Source organism: Rhamphochromis sp. 'chilingali' (assembly GCF_963969265.1).
Source record: "Rhamphochromis sp. 'chilingali' genome assembly, chromosome: 7".
NCBI classification, from domain to species: domain Eukaryota; kingdom Metazoa; phylum Chordata; class Actinopteri; order Cichliformes; family Cichlidae; genus Rhamphochromis; species Rhamphochromis sp. 'chilingali'.
This window is the reverse complement of record NC_137934.1, coordinates 12413027-12439444: the sequence shown is the minus strand read 5'-3', so window position 1 is coordinate 12439444 and position 26418 is coordinate 12413027. Positions and strand designations below refer to the sequence as shown.

Sequence of the window (26418 nt, the reverse complement as noted above, 5' to 3'; positions counted from 1 at the left end):
CATGTGCTCTAAAAATACGAGTCCATCCACCAAAAAAAAGAGAAAACAGAAAAGAATCCAATAACTAAGATGTTACAGTTTTTCAGTGAGTTGAGTCACTAGATTAATTAGACGGGTGTATATTGTGTTGCCCTGTTGTGGATTGCTTTAACACTGACAGTCCGTTTTAATTGAGATAATGAATGTTCTATAGTTCTTCATTACTATTGGTTTCTGGTCCATAATTGCTTTTCACCTTAGCCAATTAGCTGAGTGAACTGCATGTTTTCTTCCATCAATATGTTTGACAGACACAGTGGAAGAGAAAAGAGGAGGAACATAATATAAACAAGTAAAGACAGATGAATAAACAGACAGCGTAATACTGTGACTGAAATCAAAACAAAACAGAAGAATGGATAGGGAGACAAAGAAAAAAACGAGCAGAAGACAAATAGAGCGGCCAAGAGAGAGTGGCGTATCTTAATTTGCATGAGATGTTGAAATTGATTTTCCAACTTAATTTAATTGTGAGGAACAGTCTGGATGAATCTATTAAAGTTGTTCTGCATCGACCTCGGCAATCTCTGATTGATTGCACAGAGTGAGAGCAAAACTATGACGCTCATGTCTCTTTCTCAGCGCTTGCCGAATGAGCATCTGTCTGCATACTGGAGACGAGATTTACAGGTGCTTTCTGTCGGTGCCGCTCTGAGTGACTGTGTAAAGCGAATCAGGCAGGAAGAGAAATGTAACCTAATCTTTATCCCCTGAATTTATGCAGGGAGGTTTGATTGAAACTGTTGGACACTCAGTTCTTCTGAGTCATGTGGGATTGGCTCCACAACAGGAATCTGTACCAGAAGTTACTGGTGAGGCAGAGGATTTAGCAGCTTTCTCATCTAGAGAAATACAAACTTTGCGTGAAAAAAAAAATCTCCTTCTGACTGTTTTAATTTTAGGCCGCATGTAACTCAACTTATGGGATGTTGCTTGTCTCATTCAATGCCCTTGCTCTATAGGCTATATTATATAACGCATAGTGCAACACATAACACAGCATAGATTATAGATTACTGTTCTAGATCTGCACACCCTGCTTGCACTGCATTAGACACCCTTTTATCTTTGGAACTGCCTTAATTCTTCATGGCATTGATTCAACAAGGTGATGGAAACATTTCTCAAGCAACTGCTGCATGTATGGAGGATTAAATCTGCCAAATTCAAAGCAGAAATAAAAAATATGATATAAAAGAATAATAAAATAGTCAAAGTATAAGATGGCAAATTAAAGAAGATTAAAACAAAAGCAATACACACAGTATATTCATAAACTGTACTAACGACATAAAGCTAAAAAGAAAACCAGTGCTTTTTAGTCAACTTTCTTTTTGTGGCCATTATCCTGAGTCTGAAGGAAATTCTTCCTTGTTCCTCCTTGCAAAGACATCAGGTTGGACACAGAAAGCTGAGTATTAGATTTACAACGAGGCCACACTGTCAACTATGCAACTCAAAAACCACCATTCCTCTTCTCAAGCGACCTAAAACATTCACCTACCGGCTTGAGCTGATTATGTCAGGTAATTAATGTCATTATAACTCCCTTAATGCTCATCTTCAGATGCAAGCTGTGCCGTAATGCGACCTCAACGTGACCTTGATGTCCCTTACCTCGTAAATTCCTTATGAAGTCCTCCAACAGCATCTTCCGGTCGGGCTTAATATTCGGGCTGTACATGTCGGTGTTGAGCAGAATGATGGCAAAGGCCAGGATGAAGATGGTGTCTGGATTGTGAAATTGCTGCACCACATCCGGGTTGCACATGCAGTACCGCTGACTGTGGGTGTAAAAGAAAAGGGAAAAACAGGGACAGAAAACAGTAAAACATTACATGTTTTATGTAAGATAGTATAGAATGGGAGTAAAATGAATAAAGTTGGGGGTAAGGATGGTTTATCCATGTAGGAATGACACAGGGTGGGACAGGAAATAGGACATATATAAATATACACAGGAGACACTTTTTAAAACACTGCATGCTATTAAAAATACAACATTAGCATAAGAGTGTCACACTGAAATGAGAGTTATGGCTTTAATTTTGCCGGTGGCTTCACATGAAGCTGTAAGCTGCCCCTCAGCACCAGTGCGTTGGTGAGGTTGTGTGAGCTCTGCTAAAACTCATTTCTCCCACTGGAATGAATACTTATATGGGTCATGCATCACACTAGAAACTGAGGGTGATGTTGCTGACAAAAACAAAGGATTTGACCTTCTTTTTAAGTGTTTCATCCTCTCTGTTACTTGCACTAAGCACCCCAAAATCCTGAAAAGTCAAGTCCTATTCTGCAGTTAATCACTGTCTGACGTTTGCGGGCTTAGTTGGATGAATTTTTTGCAGGTTGTCATTGTGCAGAAGAGAAAATACTTGAATACTGAAATGTGAAATCCCTTACCTAGGCACCTTTTCTGCAAGCAAAGGCTCAGTTTGATTTACTTTCCTAAGTATAAGAAGTGTTGTGCTGGAGTGTAGATTTGTAGATGCCTACACATACATTATATGTGTCTTCCTAGAAGCCTAGAAGGTGGTGTGGTGCAAGAATAACTTCATGGTTAGGTGATGAATAATAGAAAAGAACATCCAACATGTATATGGAAGGCATATATAGATTAAAAAAAGAAGGTGTGTGTAGACCTTGTGGGCTTTCTGTTGAAATATATATATATATATATATATATATATATATATATATATATATATATATATATATATATATATATATATATATATATATATATATATATGTACAGTAATCATGAATTAATCACCCCTGCTACAGAGCATTTTTAAGTAAAGATCAGGGGTTAAAGAGCACAGAAAAGGTGCTCTTTAACTCCAATAAATTGTCGAACTGCAATCAGCATTATTCTACAACATAGTTGATAACTGTGTGTGTACAAAGAGTCTGCTAGAACAGTTTGCATTCTGGGAGTAATTTTTAAGGTAGATAATCCTCCCCTACTTACCCACGTTCTATATAGGCGTGCATGCATGTAGCTTCACGCTTTCTGTGCCAGTTTTGAATGTGCTTTCTAGGGCTCAGTCTCAATGATTACACATGTGCATGTCTAGATATATGTTTGAGTGCCTTAAATGAAATGTTTTGCGTATTTGTGGCGTCCCGCATACTGTATTTGCTTTAGTGTGATAATCACAGGGCACACAGATGCTCATTCACATCTCACTGTCTGAAAACCATGACTTGTCAGCAACCAATAATTACACCCTTGTCTGTGAATCCTAATGTTGCACCATGCAGTGAGAAAAACCTCAATTTATGTCGCTTTCTGAGTATGTTGTTACTCTTCACAGATGGGCATGGAAAAATGACTAAGTAAAAAACGAAAATGAGAGGGTAAAATGACATATGATGCTTCTCGCTGAATTGATTTGTCAGTTTTTGGCAATTTAGCTTTTCTTTCAAATTGCCCTGAATGGTGTAATACATCATCATGCGCTCCTTGGGTGGATTTTAGTGCGAAATTATATAAGATGCATGGTCTTCATCGATGAAGACTGTAATATACAGAGCAGATACATAACACAGTGATTACATAGTGAGTAAATATATACAGATATCACACTGTAATACAGGAAGGAAAACATAAACTGAATATATCTGCAGCATTTGGAGATGATTCATATTTGCTCATTCATTAGTACCCTGACACAGCAGATACTGAGGCTACTGGGTGTTTTTCACTTTTTCCCCTCGCTGTTTTTCACTGCTGCTTCAAATCCCCTTCACTTACTTTTGAGACTTCTCTCTTTCTGTGTGTGTGTGTGTGTGTGTGTGTGTGTGTGTGTGTGTGTGTGTGTGTGTGTGTGTGTGTGTGTGTGTGTGTGTGTGTGTGTGTGTGTGTGTGTGTGTGTTTGGAGGCATTTCAAAGCCTGGGAGCAAGGGAAGGCAGGCACAGAGAGGCAGTGGCGGTTATGCAACGCTGGATATTTATAAACCATCCTCCCTCCTTCCTTTTTCTCCCCTTCTTCCCTTCCTTTTCTAGTCTCTGTCTCCTTAGCCCCTCCTCCCTCCTACTCTCTCCTGCTCCTGATAGCACGCAGAGCCAGCCTGATGTCCAAACATTAGCAGTGCCAACCTCCCTGCCCACTGCTTATGACAATGCAGCCATGTTTCTTCCTATTGGGAACCTTGACAATTGTGGCAGGTGGTTGTTACTCAAGAGGGGCGATGGCAAACAGTTAGCATTAACACACAGAGCCACAGCTGCACCGCAAATTGTCACCCTGTTGCAAATTGTGGCCACAAATTATACATTGCCTCGCTATTCAGATGGAGGAGTGGATTGTCAATTTTTTAGTTCAGCCACACAGAAGGGAAAGAGTAAAATGTGTTATAATCTTCATGTTCAATTAATGTTCATGTATGGCAATCCAAGACTACTCCGCTTTGTGTGTGCCTGTCTCTTTGCATGCACGAATATAAAAGTTCTCTGACTGAACTGTTATATACTTGTTTTTCTGTCCCCTCTTAACCTTGCTTCTCACCCAAAAAAAGACAACAAATTCACATCTTTGCTTTTCCCCTGACCACACCGACTTATGGATATTGTAGTGTTTATCTTAGTCTGCAATGCCAAGATGATAGATGAGGTATGAAACAAACTTGATAATAATTACATGTAAAACCAGCAGCCGTAACTCTGTGGAAACAGAAGCTGGTGTGCTCCCAATTTAATGGGCATACCGACTGATAAACATTTTCTTAAAAAAAAACAACAACTTATGTTAAAGGCTAGCTGTACTGTAAGTACCTGAAGGCCTCGATGAGACGTTCCACCTTCTGGGCTTCCCCCTGGACACGAATGTGGGCCTGAAACTTCCTCAGCGCTTCGTCCAGCTCCATGCCTGAGAAATCCATCTCATCCACCACACAACTGTGAAGCACAGAGAGGCAGCGATGAGATAAGCAAAGAGCATAGGAGATAGGAAAATATATTACAATTTATAGCCAAATTCACTAGAGGTTGAGTAGAGGTTGCCCCTTCACTGGTGGGCTGGATGAACGTGTGGATGAACACCCAAGATAAAGGATGCAAAACTCTCACTCATCTGCTTCCCAGTCACAGCACCACTTTGCTTACTGCAGGTATTAGCCACGCACGGACACCAGGGATAAGACTGGGCCCAGCTATCTTCTCGTGCCACAGCTGCCAAGACACACATATACACACACATATGCACACAATGCCTCAGAGCAGAAAATCCTCCTATTACCTGACAACCCAAACTTAATTACTTTAATTAAAAAAGCAAAATATCCTGTCCAATGAGTTCACGGGAGATAAATACAAGAAGGGCAATTTGAAGGTGAAATGAGGTTTGAAGTGGAAGGTGACTTTGGAAATACCATGGGGCAGGGTTAAAGTTTTCCTAGCTGTGATGTTAGGTTGCCTATTGAGGTACAATTATAATTATTTATCCTGCCCATACCAATTCAAGATTAACTAATTAATTAACTCACACTTAGTGGTTGTAGTGTAGTAGTAGTAGGGATTAAATGCTTTAAAGAGAAAAGATAGCGTTGATAGTAAAATCGTCAATAAATAAAATAAGTAGCGGGGTCATGACATTATCCTTTGCCTCTGATCTTTTCTACTTGCAGTACTGCGGGAAATAGGGAGATGCACAGACACACTCTACATTATGATGGATTACTGTGAACAAAGGGAGTTAATGAGGTGAGTACTTGACTGTGACACATGCTGCTCCAGCAGAAAAGCATCAGATAGCTGAGTCTTCAGTCCTGCCATACACATACAGTATAACACACAGCACTGCAGAGAACAGCAAATTCTGCTCACACCGACAACATCACTTCAGTTCTTGATGTCCAGGCTTTGGGGAGGCCAATCCACGACTCATAGCGTTCCCCTTTGCGTGCGTGCGTGCGTGCATGCGTGTAGTTTTTTCTAACCATGTATGCTTTTACTGCAGTGGCAGTGTGTTTGCGATCATTGTCATGCTGGAAAATGAAGCTGTCGCCAATCAAATGTTAACATTTGTTTTGATAAGACCCATAACACCAATGGATTTACAAGTCAGTGTTAAGTGGTTTAACCAAAAAAACAGCATTCCTACGGAAAAGGTTGGGTAGAAGAAATGGACTGAAAATGGGTTAAAAAGCAGCCAGTCTACAAAGTAAGACAGTTTTCAGTAAACCTGGAGAACTATTTCTAAAGACTACCTTAAAAATGATAAGTCTGGCTCCTTGTAAGCAACATACACAGAAACAATTGCACAGTATTGTGCAAAAGCATTACTAACTGATTTACTGTACATCTCTATCACTACTTACAGCAACACTGCTATCAACTTTATTAATATTAATTCCAATTATTAATTGCAGTAAATCTTGAAATAATTCTGCCAGTCAGCTCATTAGAGCTACTAATAGTGTGTAATGATGTAGAAATTCAAGCCGTACAAGATAAAGAAAAGTTTGTTCTTCTTGTTGACTAACAAGAGAAGCTAGTTTTTTTTAGCAGTGTGTTGCTTCATGCTCCTGTAAAGCACAGAAATAAAGCCCTGGTGTCCTCCCAGGGTGCAACATAACCAACCAAGTGTAAATGAACATAAACAGTGAGTGACATCAAAACTTAAGTGATCTCAGGCGAGAGTCTCCAGGTCAAAAGTGTATTTGTGTCCCCTTTGGGCATTTGAACAGAGACTTAGCTGGCTGGTCAAAAGGCTCCAGGATGCTTTGTGACTTCAGTAATTACTTTACTGATGAATTTCGGGACTCAGTCGCTAGTTTCAGATCAAATCAAGATTTAAACTAAAGCAGGGTATGTTTTACTCTTCAGTTGACAGTTTGGTTTCACTCAGGTAACTTCTCGCTTGTCACATCTAGTTTCAAAAAACCAAGACAAATTTGTTCAGCCTGAAGCCTAACAATGAATCTTGGGTGAAACTTAGCTAAGCCTATCATTTATATACAGTTAATCAGTTGAATGTTAAGCATGATTAAAACATTGTTTCTGTTCCTTTTTCAGCAAATAGAAAGAAGCTGTTACAGCCAAAAAGTTGCTATTTTTTCATATATGATGCACTTTTAAGTTATTTCAGACTGTACACAACTGCATTTCCATGGTTACAATGTTGGTTACATCTTTCAGTCTTTCCTTCTGCTTAAATGTACAGCTAAGCAAATAGAATGCATGGTTTTAGAGAGTGCACAGCACAATTTTTTTCTGACCTTCATTGCTCAATGCTGCATTAATAGAGATAAGTGTAATTATTAATTGCACTAACTAACAGACAGGTCAAATTGTGCATATTGTCAACAAATTATAGCACTTAGAGAAAAATTAAAGGCTCATAAAAGTTAAGCTCATACTATGTGCAGTGAGCCTGGATTGATCGTCTTCTTTATCAACTCGTCGACTGTCAGACCACCCTGATCGCCCTCTTCATGACTCACTTCCTCGCTCCACCACCTCTCTCTCCCTTCTTCCCTGGCTGTCACTCCTTGTTTATGTAATGTCAGACGAGATGCTCTTTAGCCTAAGTACATCAGCCCTCTCCTCCCCTCTTACATCTCTCCCCATACACTCTGGCATAATTACACATCTGCATGGGAAAACACACGCACACATAAAACACAAACACAAACACACACTATCGTTGACTCGCTTGCAGTGCCTCGGAGAGAAATAGACACATCTGTCTGCAGAACGCCACTTAAACTGTACTTTATGTTTACAAAGCTGCGATGGCAGGTATGCATACAAATACATATGAAAATAAAAAGACATAAAAGGCCAGATGGAGCCATATTTTAAGAAGCCAATGAGTAGATGACAGGCTGAAAACAAGATCTCATTTTTCATGCTAAACAAGTACACCGTGTTATCAGTAAATGAGTCCTTGGGGTGTCCATTTTCTGGCACCCAAATCTATAACCACAAATTGACTTAATTGTCTTGAGACACTTTAACTATTGTTGTTTATGCACCAAGAAATGTGAAGGGAATGAGACTTAGTTTGCTTTATGAGGAGAGGAGGGAGATACCATAACCACATATTGATGCAAGGCTAGGTCACATGCACATACTTGAAAAGTCACATGCTTGCAGACACGTGCACACACGCACGCACGCACGCACGCACGCACGCACGCACGCACGCACGCACGCACGCACACACACACACACACACACACAGACTCACATATCCACACCGACTCATTCAGGCTCAGTAAATCACCATGAGTGATTTTCACATTAGACTGCTATCCCTCACCCGCTCTCCTGTGACTGCACACTTTATCAAAAGTGCTCTCACACACTTTTCACTCTATCACGGTCCTCTTCAACATCACTTTCACCCCGAGTGTTGCTGTTTGAGTGCTGCAGGGAAAATATATATATATACCAATATCACCTGCGCTGAGAATATATCTGTGGTGTGAATTTGAGCTTGAAGCCTTAAGAGCATATTCCTGTTAATAAAATGTCTTTGAAACCATGACGGTATCCGTTTGAGGAAATATGGATATTAGATGAGCATGAGCTGGAATGAACAACTTGGTAGAGTGCTATGGAGTGTTTGTCTGACCTTGCAAAGACTAAGCCCGTTCTTGGTTTTGTAACTTGTACAAAAAGGCGGGAGATAAAAAGAAAGATCTTCACAACCTCATTGAGCTGATATGCAAATTTAGACATAATTGGTGAAGCACAGAATTTAACAGAGTAGAGGCAATTAGTGAGATAAAGCAAGGAAGGTGTTGAAAGATGGAAATAGCTGAAGACGAGGACGGGAGAGGGATCTTTGTACTTTAAAAGCAAATAAAAGGCAATAAAGTTAATGACCTGGAATTAATCTTGCAGGGGGAAGTGAGTTTTGTGTGTGTGTGTGTGTGTGTGTGTGTGTGTGTGTGTGTGTGTGTGTGTGTGTGTGTGTGTGTGTGTGTGTGTGTGTGTGCGCATATGAAGTTCTTGTTCTCTAAACCCCAAAGTTCATGTGTTTGTTTGTTTTTTTCTTCACTTATCTCATGTATCTATATTGTCTTGCACATAACACTTGTTTTTGAAAAGCATTCATAACCAAAATGCAAATCCATTCAGCTTCCAAATGAGTTTTAGTGGACTGTGAGGTTCTTGAGAGGTTCTTGAGATGAATATACCTGTACACAAAGACCAAGAAATGTCTACATCAAATATTAACGTCAGATGAAAAGAGTCATTTTTCCGATCTTAAAAACAATCGCATGATGGCTTCTGTAACTCTCGAGGAGCTCTGTCAGGACTGGAAAAGCGTCTTCCTGTTATCACAATTATCTGGGCTCGGATTTAAAAAGATGTTATTGATGCCATACAGCTGGAGTTTTAGGATCCTGCATTTTGAAGTGAACCACACAGTGGGAACTCAGATATTTAAAGATATCTAAAAGCCTGATTTTGCTCTCAGGATGATCAGACTAAAGACGCTGCTGTGGTGCACCATGGGAAGTGACCACATGAACCTTCCAGATGAGTAATAAACCACTAGGATATCCTGGTATTAGTTTTTGGTTTAATTTCAGCTATCCTATCGAAATCAAATTGATAGTTTTGTATTATTTAAATAGAATCTAATTATTGGGAAAATGTTAAAAGAGCTACTTTTGGTCTCAGCAGCGAGCCATGTTTTATCTCACTGACAGCCATGGAAAGCTGCCAAGTCGGCACCACAGAGATGGAAAGACTCGGTACACAAACCTGTGCTATGGCCTACATGCAGTGCAAAGACTTTCTGCTGTTAGCAGTTATTATGAAAAGTGGAGACTACACAGAATTAAACTACAGTGATGCTACCTTTACATACACTTTAATGTGTTGCAGCTGACCAGCTAATGAATGCAGCTGTCTTTGCTAGTGATGAAAGCAGTCACAAGGAGTTTTTTTTTCTTATTTCACCTAGTGGCTAGTGATCAAATTACACAGTCTCTATGTGCCTAACATGCAAACTCCACACAAGGACCCTACCTGAGTTTGAGCCCATGACTCTGGCGCTATTACAAACTACTGTATTATCAGTCCATAGATTTCATAAGGAGTCAGCCAAAATGTTTTCACGTAGCATACAAGTAGCTATGGAGAGGAGTGAGCAAGAAACCAAACACTCGAGTCAGACGCAGCCTCTCAATATGCCCAACACGTATCAGTACCAAACACACACACAGATAAAGCAGTGCCTTATCTCCCACACTTCAGTACATCTACCCTATGTCCTGAATGGAAATGGAAGTTTTTGAAATCTCAAAAGTAATATTTATGTTATCAGATCACAGATAAACTGTTCCTTGTTTTTCACTTCTGCTCTATATTAACAACAGTTTTAACATGAATGTGATAAAGATGAGTAAAATGTTATTAGGCCAGGAAAATGTTACTTTTGCTTCATGTCAACCTCCTTTAATTTCTGTAGTAGTTATTGCCCTACAAGTCAACCTACATTTACGAGCTTTACGAAAATCAGACAAGAGCTCATTTTTGAATTTTGGATCTTAGCACTTCAATTTGAGCTTATTTCAGATGTGTTTATGACAATGGAAACTATAATGAAATGACCGCAAAAAAAATCACACATAAGTGGATAGTGAAGTTATAATTTAGGCTTCACAATTGAGTTTTAGAGAATAATAAGACCCCAAGCTAGAGCTGTGCACAGCTTGTACCTAATAAGGCTTCATGAAAAAGGATAGATTACTGGGAAAAGATCCCCCCAAATGATTTGGGGAATCAATATCTGCAGTCCTGTGGGCTACTCACTCTAGGACATCTCTGTTGAAGGGCTTCTTGCTGTTGCCGAGGAACTCTCCAATCATTTGTCGACTCAGGCCCTTTCGCTGTAGCAGAAAGTGGGCAACACCGATGGGCGTGTCTGGGATGAAGCCTCTTGAGATCAGGAACTGAAGGCCCTTGTCAGGGTTACTGAGACAAAAAGGAAAGGGGAAACGTCAGTGAACTAAAGTGAGTTAGTGGTGTGACTTGCATGATGTAGAGTGTAGATATAAACCTTCCAGTGGCCACACTCTACATCTATATTTACAGTCACACTGCATAACTCTTGTGCTATCTGTCAGTGAACTCCTTTCACAACAGAAAACAACAACAGCAACCACTGCGCTGCCAACTTACAGCACATGCTAAATCTGCAAGTCTGGATGAAGATTTGGATCATGTAATAAGGCCAACTTGGTTCTTCTCGCAACAGAAAAGCCTTTTTTCCACCCTGTAGCAGAAAGATAATGGGTGCAGTCACACCATTCTCCAGCTCTGACACACTGCTGTGGAGATAAATCTGGCTATGTGAGACTAGCAGTGGTTTGATGCTGTGCAGCTGCAATATTATTTCTCGAAAAATTGGTGAAATTCATTCAGCTGTGACAGATGATTTTTTCTGTATCATATTGAACCAAAATTAGCAGAATTAAAAAGTCATTTTGTTCAGAACAGCGGTTAGAGACATCGCATATGCCAGTGTGACAGAAATAGGAACAAAAATAACAAAGGTAATCCTTTGTAGCAAAAGTTGTAGGAAGTGTTCAACAAGGATGCTATTTTTTGGTTATCTTTTAATTAGTCGAATAATAACTGGGCTAGAATTTATATCCACAATATATACTGTAAGTATTTCTTTGCAAAGATGAGGATTTTGGTCTGACAATCTATAGTTTCTGGGTTCTTACAGTGAACACCTACAGAGTGTTAGTGTAAATAAACATACAAAAGGCTGTGTATAGTTACTCCCCTGCTGAATTACAACTTTAATTAACAACTACAACACAACACTCTGCTAAATTTAGAGGATATAACAAGAATCACAACTGCCGCCTTAGGAAGCAACTTTAAATCCACACATATACACAGATATAAAATATAGCTCTACCATAGAATTTATTTCACCATGAGAGAAAAAACCCCCTCAAACTTTGACTTTTGCTTACATTTTTCATTCAAATGTGATACAATTTTGATGAATTCATCAGTAAAACCAGACTGGCAATGTTCAAAACGATGCCCTTGTCCACTCATTTGTCACTAGCTTTATAGCAGACACATTTTTTTCAGTATTGAAGTATGCTGTATGAAAAGTAAAGTTTTTAGAGCTATTATACACTTTGTGAATGGCTATTAGTTAATGCTAAGAAACTATGAATTGATTCCAAATTCGTTAGATCACATCAGTGAGGCAGTTAGTATCTAACTTGTTGATGTAATTTATGTGCTCACTAAATGGTCTTATTTCGTTGTTTTTGTGTTTTGTTAGGTTGAAAAATGAAAACAAGGTAAATCACTCCAAAGAACATACTTTGGAACATTAAAACAGCATGTTAATGAGCCATTTCTGGTGGACAATAAATAAGGCTTTTTGTAACAGTGTAACTGGTAATAAAAAAAGTATCTATCCTAGGTCGCTTACTGTGTACAGCAACTAAAACCTAATCACAAAGCTGTTTCTGTAGACATCAGCAACTTAGTGATTCATATTTCTGGTCAATTTTACAAGTGTCTCCTCCTCAAGGTGGCATTTCTGAAAATTTTGCCTATTCTGTTGGTTCGTTTTTTAAAGCATTTTAGTTTTTAGGAATAATTTTAGATCACATCTTAAATTTGAGAAGCATTTAAAGAAGATTTCTAAGACGGTCGAGGCTAATCTGAATTGTTTTAAGTTAATTCGGCACTATATACCCACTTCAGCAGCTCAGTTATTTATGCATTCCATGATATTCTCTCATTTTTCATATTGTATGACAGTTTGGACCCAAGCAGCACCATCTACAATTCAGTCTGTGGTATCCTTATATAACCAATCTTTAAAAATAATGGATAAAAAAAAATCTGTTCGGTGGCATCACTGTCACATTTAAAGAAATATAATCTACTTAGTTTTAAGAGTTTTAATCATTTGTGCTTTCTTAAATTAGTCTTTAAATGTATAAATAGGATGGCCCCAGAGTGTCTTAATAGATATATCCAGAGACAAGATAGTAATCGTATTACTAGGAGCATGGTGAACAGCAACTGCAAGATATCATATCGCAGATCTACATTTAGTCAGTCAGCTTTTTCCATAAAGGCTTGCCATCTGTGGAACACACTTCCAACCGAAATCAAATTGATTACAGACATCAGATCCTTTAAATTGAAGGTTAAAGTTCGGTTAAAGGGAAATCAGAGATGTAGTCATTTTAACTAAAGATTTTTAATCGTACTTTAATTCATTGTCTATTAACTGTAATTGTATCTATGATGTAATTTGGTTTTATGAAAATGTATGTTTTATTGTAAAACTTATCTATTTTGATTGTAAGCCCAATAAGGGACAATTGTTGAAAATTAGCAATAGCTATAAACTTATGTGCGTTACATCAGTTTCATGTTTTGTACTTGGATTATGTTAAACTGCACTGTCCCTTTTAAATAAATAAATTCAAATTCAACTCGAATCTGAATAGTGGGATTTAAAAAGCACACATGCTCAAAGATTTTGCGTCTGTAGCCTTATTTAAACTAGTGCGACTAGTATGCTAGTTTATGGTGGCTAATCTCAAAAAATGTTAACAAGGTTTGCAAAGTTAAATTAGAACTGGGTTTAAACAGACATCACTGCAATACTTTGTCAACTGTATGCTCTACATTTCCTCTGATACAGTATAGTTTAGATATAGATTGTATATAAAGGAACTTCTATACTGATAATTCTGTGGTTTTAGCATTGACTTTATATCCAAGTATCATGGGATCAAGTTTATTTATTTTCACTTTATTTTTACACCAGCAGCTGGTTTAGTCTTAATACTCTGTTGCTCACATATAGCAGCTGCTACTGGCATGGCCATCTGTTACCAAATAAATACTGAAGTATTTTTTAACAGCACTTGTTGGATCACATGTATACTTTGTATTAGTTGTTGGCTAACATGAATTTTTCTTTAATGTACAGTCATTACATTACAGGATACATATTCAAATATAGCCCAAGTTCTAAAATGAATACAACCTCAGAACACATGACCTATGATAACACATGATGTGTAATTATCTATTTAATAAAAAGTACTATAAGCCAAAGAAGCAGTGTGTGAAAAACACAGTTTAACTTATGATTCATCATCTTTTAGAGCCACCTTTAGGAGCAACACCTTTAAAGAAATGTTTTCTGTATGACTTCATCAGGTTCTCAGATCATTGTAGACTTTTGGCCAACTCATTTTACTTCATTGAGATTTGTGGTCATTCATTTATGTAGGGCTCTCTCAAAAATTAGCTCTCATTTCAATCAGGTTGACTTCTGGGCTTTGACTTGGCCATTGCAACACTATGATACTTTTCTTTTTCAGCTATTCTGTTATAGATTTTCTTCTGGGATTTGGATCATTTGATTGGTGCATGATTACATTATGGACAAACATCTTCACTTCGGTCTCCAGAAGTCTTGAGGTTGGTTCAGATGCAACTTTTACAAACCCAACAATACTTGTTCAGTCTTTTTTAATTTGTACAGTAATGAACATTAACATTTAACATGCTAATGCCTGTAGAATCTAAGATGAAGCTCTTGGATTTTCTTTGCAGTTTCTTTGAACATTGCAAGGTCTGACCTTGGGGTGATTTGCTAATACATGTGCTCCTGGGGGACTGGTCTTGAATGTTTTCCACTTATGAATAATCTTTCTCATTGCAGACTGATGGACTTCAGATTGTTTGGAAATTGTGTTATAGCCCTTTGCAGATAGATGGACAGCAGTAGCTGCTTCTTTAAGATTGCAGCATTATGTTAAAACATACCTGAATGCTCCAGACCAGCAAACCTCCAAAACTTCTGCTTTTATAGAGGTGCTCACACTTGCTAATTATCAATTATTAGCATTTGATTAGCAGCACCTATCTTCTTAGTGGCTTAGTGTTTGTTGTATTTGTATTTAACCTGGTAAGGACTATTTTTACAATTTTTTTTTATTATATCTTGATAGGTAAAATGTTCTTATAATGTGTTTACTCCTTTTCTTAGTTCGCAGTGCTTCATTCTGGTACCTAATGTGTTCAGCTGGTGACTGGTGGTAATTCTTTTAACTCTTTGAAGCATGTAGGTATAAAGTCACTGTTACAGGACGAACACATGGTTACCTCACTATATTGCTCTTTACATATTCCAGAAGAGGGATATAATTCATCAGGCTAACGTATGTAAATGAATGCCAGTATCCCTTGGATACAGAGACAAAAACTCATTTGGGACTGTATGTGTTTAATGCATGAGTAGTGCATGGAAACATTTATTTTACTGAGTGATGAGGTGCACTCACATGCTCATGCATCAGAAAATTGTCGAAATATCTCAGCGGGCCTATGAATCATTGTTTTCAAAAGAGAGTACATCTCCCTGTCCAGCATTCGTTCAGGAGATTCAAGAGCTTTCAGTTGACTACATGGCCAAAGTTATATATGAATACAGGAGTAATATCTTAACTATTTATAACCATATAGCTGCTCCGGGGAGGCTGCTGCATTATGGTCACAGCTGTCCCACTCCAGTCTTCATACAGTGTTTAAACTACAGCCTTTACATAAGAGAGTGTGTACCAGAGCTAATGGGTTTAGTGAGGCAAGGGCATGACAGAGGGGAGGATAAAGGGCAGAATAGAAAGAGAAGACTGGAAGAGGACCAGACTGAGCAGATGTGCGGGAATGGGAGGGTGAGGACAAAGAGTGAGCACGATGAGCGCAGACTGGACTGCCTGAAAGCATCTGCTGCAACAGCCTCGGCACACTCTCAGCGTCTCAACCTCTCAGCTGAAGGTGCTGTCTCGCCAAATGGATTTGGCAGATATCACTCATTTGATGTTTGCCCAACAACAGATGGATCCCACATGGCGATTATTACTCGTAATCAGAAAAAGATAGGGGGGGGGGACTGCAAAATCATGCAGGAAGTGTAAGATTTGGATTAGCAGTGCAGAATAAGCCTGCACACATCAACTTGTCCAAAGAGCAGTTTTATTCAAAAAGAAATATTAAAGAATCTTTGCAAGCACTATGCTTTTGGTCAAGGGTTTTGCTGCACAGGTAAACTCATTAAGTTTAGATCGTGAAAGCACTGTTGATTCACTCTTGCTTTTTCATCCTTTCATCATGCTGTGGAGTGTTTTGCAATTTATTTTCTTTTCCAGAATGTTCCCTTATCAAATCTGAGCCTTAAGAGCAAAGATGCTATTTTTTTTTAAGATTATATGGGTCAGTATTTTATTTGAGGATTTTTGCAAGATGGTGCCGGATGTTATTCACAGCTAAGAACAGAAACCGTTTTCTTACAAAGTTTAGGCGTGACAAAAAAAAAAAAACTGTAAAAGAAGAGCAAGAGCACAACATACACACAGCAAATTGACCCACACCCGTGTAAAGCATGGGGAAGGGAAGAGTAAGTGCCAGACAGGACCCAGATGTCATGCTAAAACAACAACTTCTAAATATAGTGCTACATTCCCAGGCGTCTTTCCCCCTTGCCTCCTCAGAGCAGACATAGTTTTTATTTATTTTTATTTATTTTTTCATTTTTATTTTGCAACATCTCGGTGTAGTACGACCTCGCCATAAATACACCTCTCCCTTACCACCTTGATACCCTCTTTTATTGGCCCTCTATTTTATTGCTAATGGACAGATGTGCAGTCAAAACTGTGTTTTATGGGCCCTACAAGAGCTTAAGTGTCAGCACTGCATGTTGCCTATTTCTCCAGATGCACAGATTTCTGTTCCATTACTAACCAGTGACAGGTTGATGGCCGGTTAGCACCCCTGTGCATTTCTCTGAGTGGAAACACGATTGTGTGTTGTACCTGTAAACGCTTCAAAACCCCAAATCATTAACAAGGACCCACTGTTGCACCAAACTGCTCGTGTCCATCAAGCATGCTTTTGCAGAGCTTTTGCAGTCACATGCCTGCTTTTACCGTCCTTAGGTTGGTTGGTTGTTAAAGCACAAGTTTGCTACTTTTTACAACATATACACACACAGATGACACGTTGTGTTTATTTATCTATTTAAGAGAAAGCATTTGATAGCACTTGTTACAAAGCATTTTTTGTTCTAATGAAATAGGTTCACAGTTTTTTTAAAAAGCAGTATGGCCTGTCTTATTCTCTAAATATTGGGAGCAAATGAGGGTAAAAGGTGTAGGGTTCTGTGAGAAATTAAAACTGCTTCCTCTGTTTGACCATCTGGATTTCAGCGTTTGTAATCATGTGCTGGGTCATTTAGCACTGAGGGTAGAATGTTAATACAGGAAAGGTTTGTGTATGCCCAAGTAAACAAACAAGACCCCCCCTTGTGGAGTCCTCGCCTACTGATTGGCAGAAACCCTCTTGTGGAATTGCTGTGTTAATTAGCCTTGCTTGATATGTCTGTCTCACATGCTCACTCTTCACATCACTGATAAATCTCACATGTCGCCATTTCTTCAATTTGAAAAGCAGTTACGGGTCTCCATTTTTATGCAAGCTGGGCCTCCTCTGAGGTCCAATCAATACTTTCACTACACCAGAATGTATGCGCGGGGAAAAGTGAAATAAGGACATGTCTAACTGAGCCGTATTAAGCTGAGAAGTCATGCATCCAAAAGAGAAATCTACTCAGGAATCTGTCATTAATGTCACACATCCTCCTGTCTCCTCTTTGCACATTTCCCTGTTGAAGACTTTCTACCAGCTCCCTTGTGTGATGGCAGTGTCCTTGGCACACACTCTCCTCACATAATGGAGTCATTGTCATTCCAGCCACACACAAGGTGGAAACTTTATCAAGTGGTCTTTCTCTCAAGCTTTTCCCTGCGCTACCTTTTTGTGTCTCTTTCAGTTCCTCTCTGTTGCTTTTGCACTACATTTCCATCACTCACTTGTCTTGCCTTTTTATTCTAGTATGCACACATACAAACACACACACGCACGCATGCACGCATGCATGCACACACCAATGTTTGGAATTTCCTCTGTTTAATTTACTTTCTACACCAACACTTCTTGCTCCCCTTGGAAAGGTGATGCATTGACCCCCCGCTGCAAGACAAACACAGACCAGTGCACACTCACTGTTTACACTACCCAGTTGGATGCATATTTGTAAGCCTTTTCTGTCTGCATGATCAAGCAATACCTAAAGTTTTAGCCCAAAGCAAACAGCCCTATTTAAGATGCAAAGGATACAACAGCAAAGGTATTAGAAGAAGGATACGAACTGGTGGAACTAATAAGCCACAAGCCAGATTTCCCTGCCTCTCCCTACCTTTTTTTTTTTTTTTGCTCCTAATTCATCATTCTATCTCTCTCTTTCCTCTCAGCCAATTTATTAAAAGTCAGCTTATCTTTCGAGGTGTTTGATCAAAAGACGATGACTGAAAGGCTACACAAGCTGCGCTCAAAAGTCACAGAGGCTTGTAATCAAACTGGGGGCTGCCATTAAACACTCAGTATCTCAACTGAGCAAACAGATAAATCCTACATCCAGTCTTTTTTCTGCCACTCCACATGCATGTCAGACTAAAACTATCAAAGCAGACATGTTTGAAAAACTGGATTAAATGTAAGTAGCATATCCTACATTCAAAGCCCACCTGTATTGTAACTGGATCTAGCAGGAACACTTTCTACACATAAATAACAGCTTGCCTTATTCACCTGGAATTATATCTATATTGGATTAATCTGCATAATTTATTTGCCAGTGCAGGAAGTGTCAAAGAGGCAATGGGTGGCTGCCATGTTGCATTTTAATGCTAAGAAGACTAAAGGTTGGATTCTTTTGTCACCTGTTTTTAAAATAATGTCGGCCAAAGTCTTCCAGACGCTTTCTCGGGTGTTTTAGTTGCTTAATTCAAGGTACCACACATAGATATTAATAGAAAGGATTTTAAAAACATTGGCACTGGCATTAGAAATGTGTTTACACAGAATGGGTTCCGGGTTTCCACTGAATCAAGCAAAATTGTAGCTCAGGAAAAATAGTTTTTCAGAGGCTTTTAATGTTAATAGTCAGGTGGATTTTCTCATCATAAAAAATGGTCATCAAATTTGGATATATATTGATGTATTAGTTTTAACAGAAACATAATAGAAAGTTGTAAAACAAAAAAAACTAAAACAATTTTAGTTGCAAAGCCATAGCTACATCTAAATCATTTTCACAATGCATTGTTGTCTTGCGCTCTTGGAGCAATGTCATCCTAAAAGACACTAGTCACTATAGAAAATTTTCAAATACATAATAAAGGTGATCACTCACCTCTAAGTAGACTAGCACTACCTCTTGACCCTTTTACTATGAGTGTCAGGTAATTGGGTTTTTCCTTTAATTTGTCACCAATCACAATATTAATGTGTTCATGTGATGTCTGCTGTTAATCAAAAAGTCAAAGATAAAACTAAATAGTATCGAAATACTAAATAGTATCATTTGTAGCATCGTTTTTTGCTTTCTAAATTTTGGATATTTCCCACATTGGTATTCCTTCTGTGCTCACTCTTCACTAAGAGCACAGCTCGTTCCGTCTCTTGTTTTCATCGTCTCATTCCAGCATTGAGTCAAAGTTAATTGGCTTTATTGTGCACATTTATGGCGCTGCAGAGCTTGGCATTATAAGAAAAAAGATAATGTGTGTTTATGAGCTCCAATCTCGCAAATATGTGTGACATGGCCTAACTGGATGAATATCCTCACAAAATCTCACACCCAAGGGAGGAGAGTGTATTTTCCTTCAGTGCAAGATATTTTGGAAAGCGTGTAGAGCTTCTACAGAAATGGCTGAGGTGGCAGAGAGAAAAATCCAATCCTGCTCGGGCTGAAATGTTAACAAATTTTTCATCCCAGTTCCCAAGGTACTGGTTCAGACAATGCTGAAGGAACTTTTAATTACATTCGCAACTCGCAGAAGAATGACTAATGAGAATTTTAGGCTTTGTGGATCGCTGCCATTATTTTGGGGGATTCATCCTTCATGCATTCCAACTAACTGTTACCCAGCAACTCAATCAGCGGTTGAGCTGAGCTTGCTACACGAGTCCAGTTCATTTATTAGAATATGTGGGGTGTTTAGGCCCTTTAGGGTATGCTCTGGGTGAAAGGCTAATAGAGCATATGGTAAATTTCTCTATTTATTAATGCCTTCCAAGTCTGCTGTTGGGTACTTAGCACACAGGGGTCACGTGGTTCCAGACATTTTAAAATGGGATTGCATAGTGGTGCACAAATTAAATATGGGATATTCATTTCCCTTGGTTTGCTGACATTAGCTTTAACTTAAATTCTTCATATGTAAACTTTGTTTATGATTAAATGTTTCAATAATTAATTTACTGGTGGTTGGATGTCACCAAGCACACATCTCCAGGGTTCATTGTTTTGTTTTACTTAATACATAAACACAAGTGCATTCCCCATGCACTGCACTGTTACCTTGGTAACATTTTTTTCTTTCTATTTATCACTGCCATATAACCACCTTGCCCCTGTCTGCAGGGCATTTTGGGAAGTTTTTATCTTGTTTTGACTTTGTCACTCTTCACTAGACAGCGAGGGGAACTGGATTCAGAATGAGAGAAAAGGTGCAACACCCCAGACATAAATAAGCTTTCAGAGCACATTTTGTTTTCTTTTTTTCTTCTTCTTCTGCTGATTTTATGAAGGCACGCAGGAAAATACAACAGAAGTTGCAAATGTGGTTGCAGTATGAATACCAGAGTGTTAATATTGGCAATAACTTGAGCAGATCTGAAAAGAACTATATTACTATGACGTAACTTCAACACCCAACAGTTCACTAATTCAAAAGCTATAAATTATACTGAGATTTCATCAACAAACCGGCAGCTGATTTTAATTTCTGTTACCATAGAACTACAAGCACTAATGAATGAATCTGCTACTCACACATTGAAGAGGTTGAGGCCGATGCGGTAGAGGCGTTTCCTCATGACGTCTGTGGACAGAGTGGGTGATTTACAGCTAGCGGGGTTCTCACAGTGGTAGCGTGGCAGGCTGAGGATCATAGCCTGCAATGCTTCCTTGGACGACGCCTCGGACGTTGAGCGTGCCTCCGTCGATGTGCTGCTGCTGCTCATCTGCTCTGAGCTATAGTCTGCTGTCTCAGAGCCACATCTCTTAACATCCAAAGGCTCCACCGCAGGAGAGCTACCCAGCACTATAGTCTCCTGTGGTGGAGGGGCCACAGTTGGTTCTCTTGGTGGTGGCGGTACCACCACAACAACCTCCTCTGGGCTTTGGGGGAATGCCATCTTATCCAGAGGGGTCAGAGGAGGTTGCTCCATCTCCCCAAGCTCTTCTTCAGAAGGAGGTGGCGCAGGGAATTCAACATCCTGCTCGCTGCCTTCTATCTCTGATTCTGGTGGTGGTGGAGGCTCCTGGGGTGGGGGTGGGAGTTCTTTGGGCTCTGCTAGGATGTCTGCAGGTGGAGGAGGGGGTTCTTGTGAAGGACCGGGTGGGATAGGGGCTGGTGCAGAATTTGCTGTCGTGGAAGTGGTGGTGACAGTGCTGGAGGTTCCTTCTTGTTGGGTGCCACTGTTGAGGGTGACAGAAGTGGATGATTCCCTAACTGAAGATGAAACGCGGAAGTTCTGACTGTCAAACTGCACCGTCACATCTCGAAACGCCATCATCAGCTTGCTTGCATTCCTTGAGAGGTCGGTTGGGTCTACGGAGCCCTGATGAATTACAGAGTCTCGCACGTCCCCACCCCCGCCTTCTCCACCACCTCCAACCCCTGCTGCCGCTGCTGCCGCTGCTGCGCTAAAGGAATCGGCACTGAACTGATAGTTGCCGCCTTCTTGGAGTGAACACATGGTCTTCAGACTCCAGTTGCTGAGTGCATCATCTATAGACTTTGCTAATGACTGGACCTGCTCAGTGAAGGAGTCTTCCAGGTCAGTTAGGGTGCCACCAACCGTGGCAGGCAAAGATGGTGAGCGTACCAGTGGGATGCCTGCCAGGTTACAGCCTTCTGCCAGCGCCCGTTCAGCAGAGAAACCCTCCGTATTTTGCACACGGACCTTGCGCAGGGAGATGCGTCGAGGCAGTCGACTCTCCAGAAGTGAATTGCGGATCTTCTCAAAGTTTTTGCTGAGCTGGTACTGGCGGAAGGCAGTCTGGATCTTGCAGGCAGCACGGCGGGAGATGAGGTGTCCGCCGTATTTGTGCTCTAACATTTCGATCTAAAGAAAATGGAAAGAGACATACAGAGCGAAAATAAATTGGTGAAACATTTCTTTTGTGTCAGTGATAGTAAAAGTGAGGACAGCAATTATTAAGACCAAATATGAGAGTCATAGTTGTATAATAATTTTTAAAACTGCAACGAATACAAGATACATGCGAATAGGTAAAAGAGTATTATTATAATTCGACGTTTTTTTGTAAGTGTACAATGCATATAGGCGTGCATTGGTGGAATACTAATCACGAGGAGATTTAAAGAAAAAATACGTTAATTTAGTTGGAAAAAGAAAAAAACATTGCCTATTTTTAGATACTAAAGATCAGCAAATCTAAATAATATTGTCATGGTTCAGTAAATGTATTTTCCATGCTGGTTTTGTTATGTATCCTGAATCTGTAACCACACTAATAGCTGAGTCATGGCATCCAGCTATTTCTTCAGCAAACAGAGCTCATAATCTACATGAAGTCCATAGAGAAGTCTTCCACACAACCTTAAATTGTCTGAAACGGAACAGGCCGTTAATCTTGCCTGTGAAAAATTGCTCAAATGCTGTGGGAAATAGATAGAGATGTAATATAGCCTTCCTCATCTGACAGCAGCTCAAACACTAGATGAAACCTCTTTGAGTTTCCCAGAACAATCAGGGTGTGGGTATCTTTGGAAGTGCCTAGAAAGAGCGCTTATCTTTCAAAGTCCTTTTCATTCGCACCAAATCAATGAATATAATTCTGTTGCTCATCTTACTTTATCAAGGGCATTAATGTGGAGGAGATTTCAGCTTTGAAAGAACAGCACCACCGTTTTACAAACAGAACTAGCACGATTTTTGTGAAAGTCTCATTCATGGTGAACGTTTGCCTTGCAGGGACTGAAACACCTACAAAAAGACTCACCCACTTACTCTCATGAGTGAGTGGGTGACTCTTTCAAAAAACAAAACAAAAAAACCCCCACTCAAGACATTTCTACACATGCACTGCAGCCCTGAACTTTTCTAGACATGAAGCTGCGTGTGAGAACACAAGTGTCTCTGTCACTTCACTAGAACAAAGTCCGTGTGACGTCTGATGGAGTCCACGTTGGCATTGTAGCAGCTAATCGCCTGGTGGATTCACAACAAATACATCCTGCCTGCTGCACGTTCCATCAAGCTTGTCTAAACAAAACTGAATACTTCCAGGACTGAGAACGTAGCTGAAGTTCGGCTGCATGCCAGAAAGGACAGCTGAGGACGATGTCCTGAAGCGATTCTCCTGACTGGAGGTTATGAGTCAACGGCTGCAGATGGGCTACCTTTCAGTCATGTCTGTGAAGCTGGGGCGTCAGTTACACCAGAACCAATTTAGTATCCAGACTGGTGAATGAAAGGGTGAACAAGAAACTCAGGCTACCTCTTTGCCTCGATTCAACTACAAACGAATTCTACCTTGGTCAAATGACTTAACAGCAATATAATTTTATGCAAAATAAGAAGTGGAAAACTGTTTTCCATAAAAAAAAGAGTTATAGTCCATCACTAAGAAACACAACGAATACATAAATGTTCAAAATATTTTGCATGAAAATGTACTTTATAAAAAGCAAAGTATTCATCTGAGAGAATTCACATCTTTGCTTTTTCCTCCTTTGATTCTCTTACGGATTTAGAGCTGAACTCTTATATCAGAGTGATGTGTACAAGAGGATAAATTTGGTCCGTACAAAATAACCTTCCTGTCAATTCAAATGCAATTGAGTGAATGGTTACTGCAGCTAAGAAGGATCAAATTGTGACTTTCAGCTGCTAATCTGCTTTCCTTTTAGTCCTGGACAAAGTCACCAAACCATCAGACTTCTGCAAAAGAAAAAAAAACACTGATAGGCTGTAATGGCTGTAGGGTTTGCAATTTTTGATAAGTGGGTAATTCAGCAAGATGCAGCCTCTGTCATTGTCATTGGAGGAACCGAATCACATACAAAGCTCTTTAGAATAGTGGAATGACACTGAAAATCCACCTTATCTACTCCATTTACATTTCACTGCAGAGCCTCTGTGAGCAAAGTGAAACGTACTGAGAATATTAAGGTGGAGTTTGAATAGGATGCTGGTTCACAGCTCTACTGTATCTGCTGATGGCGACTTCTCAGTGGCTGTCATCCCTTGCAGACCAGTCGAACTCAGCCTGAATATTCATCGTTTTTTAATCTGGATTGTTCTGTGCTGCATGCACTCTTAATACAACAAGACGTTATCACCATGACTGTGCGGAAACTAAAATAGAGATTGTGTAGTCTTTTTTTTTTATAAGACAGGCGCTGAGGTAATATGATTGACCTCGTTACTCGCAGAGGAGTCCCTCATCAAAACAAATTCTGCAGAGTTCCACTGCAGGGGTACCCTTGAATGTGCAAAAAAGGGCTGTCAGCTTGGCTGCATTTGATTAAATGTAGCAGTCGAGCTTGTTTGTTTTGGCTTCCGCGTAAGCCGGGTCGGGGATGATGAATAAAGCATTTGGGTCACGTTGCTTTCGTTATTAGAGTGCGTATCTGATACACTGTGCCATTCAGATGGAATTACAGCCACCGGGACGAGCTGGAACATGATGGATGGAGGAAGAAAGTGAGGAAAGTAGACAGGATTTGATGGCAGCTCTAACGAGGATTGTGTTGGAACTGCAAATGCTGTGTACCACTTTCACTGGACAGTCCAGTCAAAAGTGCAAAGTGCATGTTTTCAGAACACAGTGCACAGTGCTTCTGTCTGTGTTACCTGTTTTATTTCATCTCTAAGGACCCATCAGACCCAGTAGAAGATGGACCTTTGCAGATTTAGCAACTCTGTCCTTGACCTTCTATGTTAACACTAGTCCAGCTTGGTTTATGGGTACTGAAGCGTACTGGTGTGGCTCTGCACATATGTCAGAGTGTTACATTCTTCCTCATAAGTTTATTTCTCAGTAGTAATGTGAAGGTAGAGCATAGATGTAGGTGGTACTTGTGTCTTGTTTAACTGCACTGCATAAATATTAAGTTCTTAGAACTATGACTTGAATTCAAAAAGTCTAAAACCTTCAACCTTTTCTTTCTGCCAGTTGGACAAACCATCGTTAATTTGGAGTCAAGTTTCGTGACACAGAGAAAATGTTTTTGATGTGTCTTCCAAAGCCAGCTTGTTGGCTCACTGGTGCAGAGAATAGCATGCAGTGGGCTTTTAACTCACAGCGACTGCCTGCTGTGTCCATTAATGTTACTATAAGACCAGTTACAGTGATGCAAAATGGTTCACTTGGTGACGATTGCACTGGGGAATCTAATAAATTCCAGTTTACTGCTCAGTCAGCAATTGCAGCAAAATATTCAGGAAACTCTGATTTCTTCGTGTGTTAATAAATCCTTAGCTGTCATTTAAAGGGCTGCATGCTAATCCACTGCAAATGTAATGCATGTGGTAAAAGAAAAGGAGACACGTGTATAAAAAAAGATTGGAAGAAAGGTATAGAAAGAGGTGCTGAGGCAGATGACCGTGTCAAGAATGGCATTGCTGAAAATCTTCCCCATTAGACCTTTGTCACTTCTACCTCTGATCACTTCACTAAGCGCTGATGAGAGATTATTCTGGAGACACAGTGGTCTGAGAAAACGGCGATGGCACCGCTCTCTCACACCACGTCTCTAAATCGATTCTGACGGAGAGATCAGCACCATGCTGACCTCATGTTCCCCTCTGAATGAGGCACACAAAAATGGAGAAAAACTATGCAACACAAAGCGGTGCCACAATGCAGAATATGCAGAATAAAATTAGAGTGTGCAATAACAGATTTTACTTGAACTTTGAGGTGAACAAAAAGAAGAGAAGGGGTATGTAAATATTTGAAGTCAAGGACACGGTCTCTAATCCTCTTGAAGATGACCCATAACAAACAGGGGGTTTAATAGAGGTTTAGCACATTAAGATAATGATCTTACTTAAACACAAGTGCGAATTCAAAATGCAAATTTCAAATATTTTTGGGCTGCGGAGGCAGAGACGGGTTCTCAGCTTCAGATGCTATGGAGATGATAGATATCTTGGTTTGAAATACTTTCTCTGTCTATACATGAAATATTAATACCCAGGGGCTTTGGAAAAGGAATATGTTTTAGTCTGAAAGTTTCTGC

General features: G+C 39.7%; 1 protein-coding gene across 1 annotated transcript in view; it reads right to left on the bottom strand.

The window, feature by feature from the left end:
• Window positions 1-26418, bottom strand: part of iqsec3a (IQ motif and Sec7 domain ArfGEF 3a) — a 123779-nt gene that overhangs the window by 24593 nt on the left and 72768 nt on the right. Inside the window, exons 4-7 of the mRNA XM_080886942.1 lie at window positions 20973-22270; window positions 10820-10981; window positions 4820-4942; window positions 1657-1823 (exon numbers count right to left, since the gene is read on the bottom strand). Of these exons, the coding sequence (XP_080743068.1) occupies window positions 1657-1823; window positions 4820-4942; window positions 10820-10981; window positions 20973-22270 (1750 nt within the window). The remainder of the gene's footprint in view (window positions 1-1656; window positions 1824-4819; window positions 4943-10819; window positions 10982-20972; window positions 22271-26418) is intronic.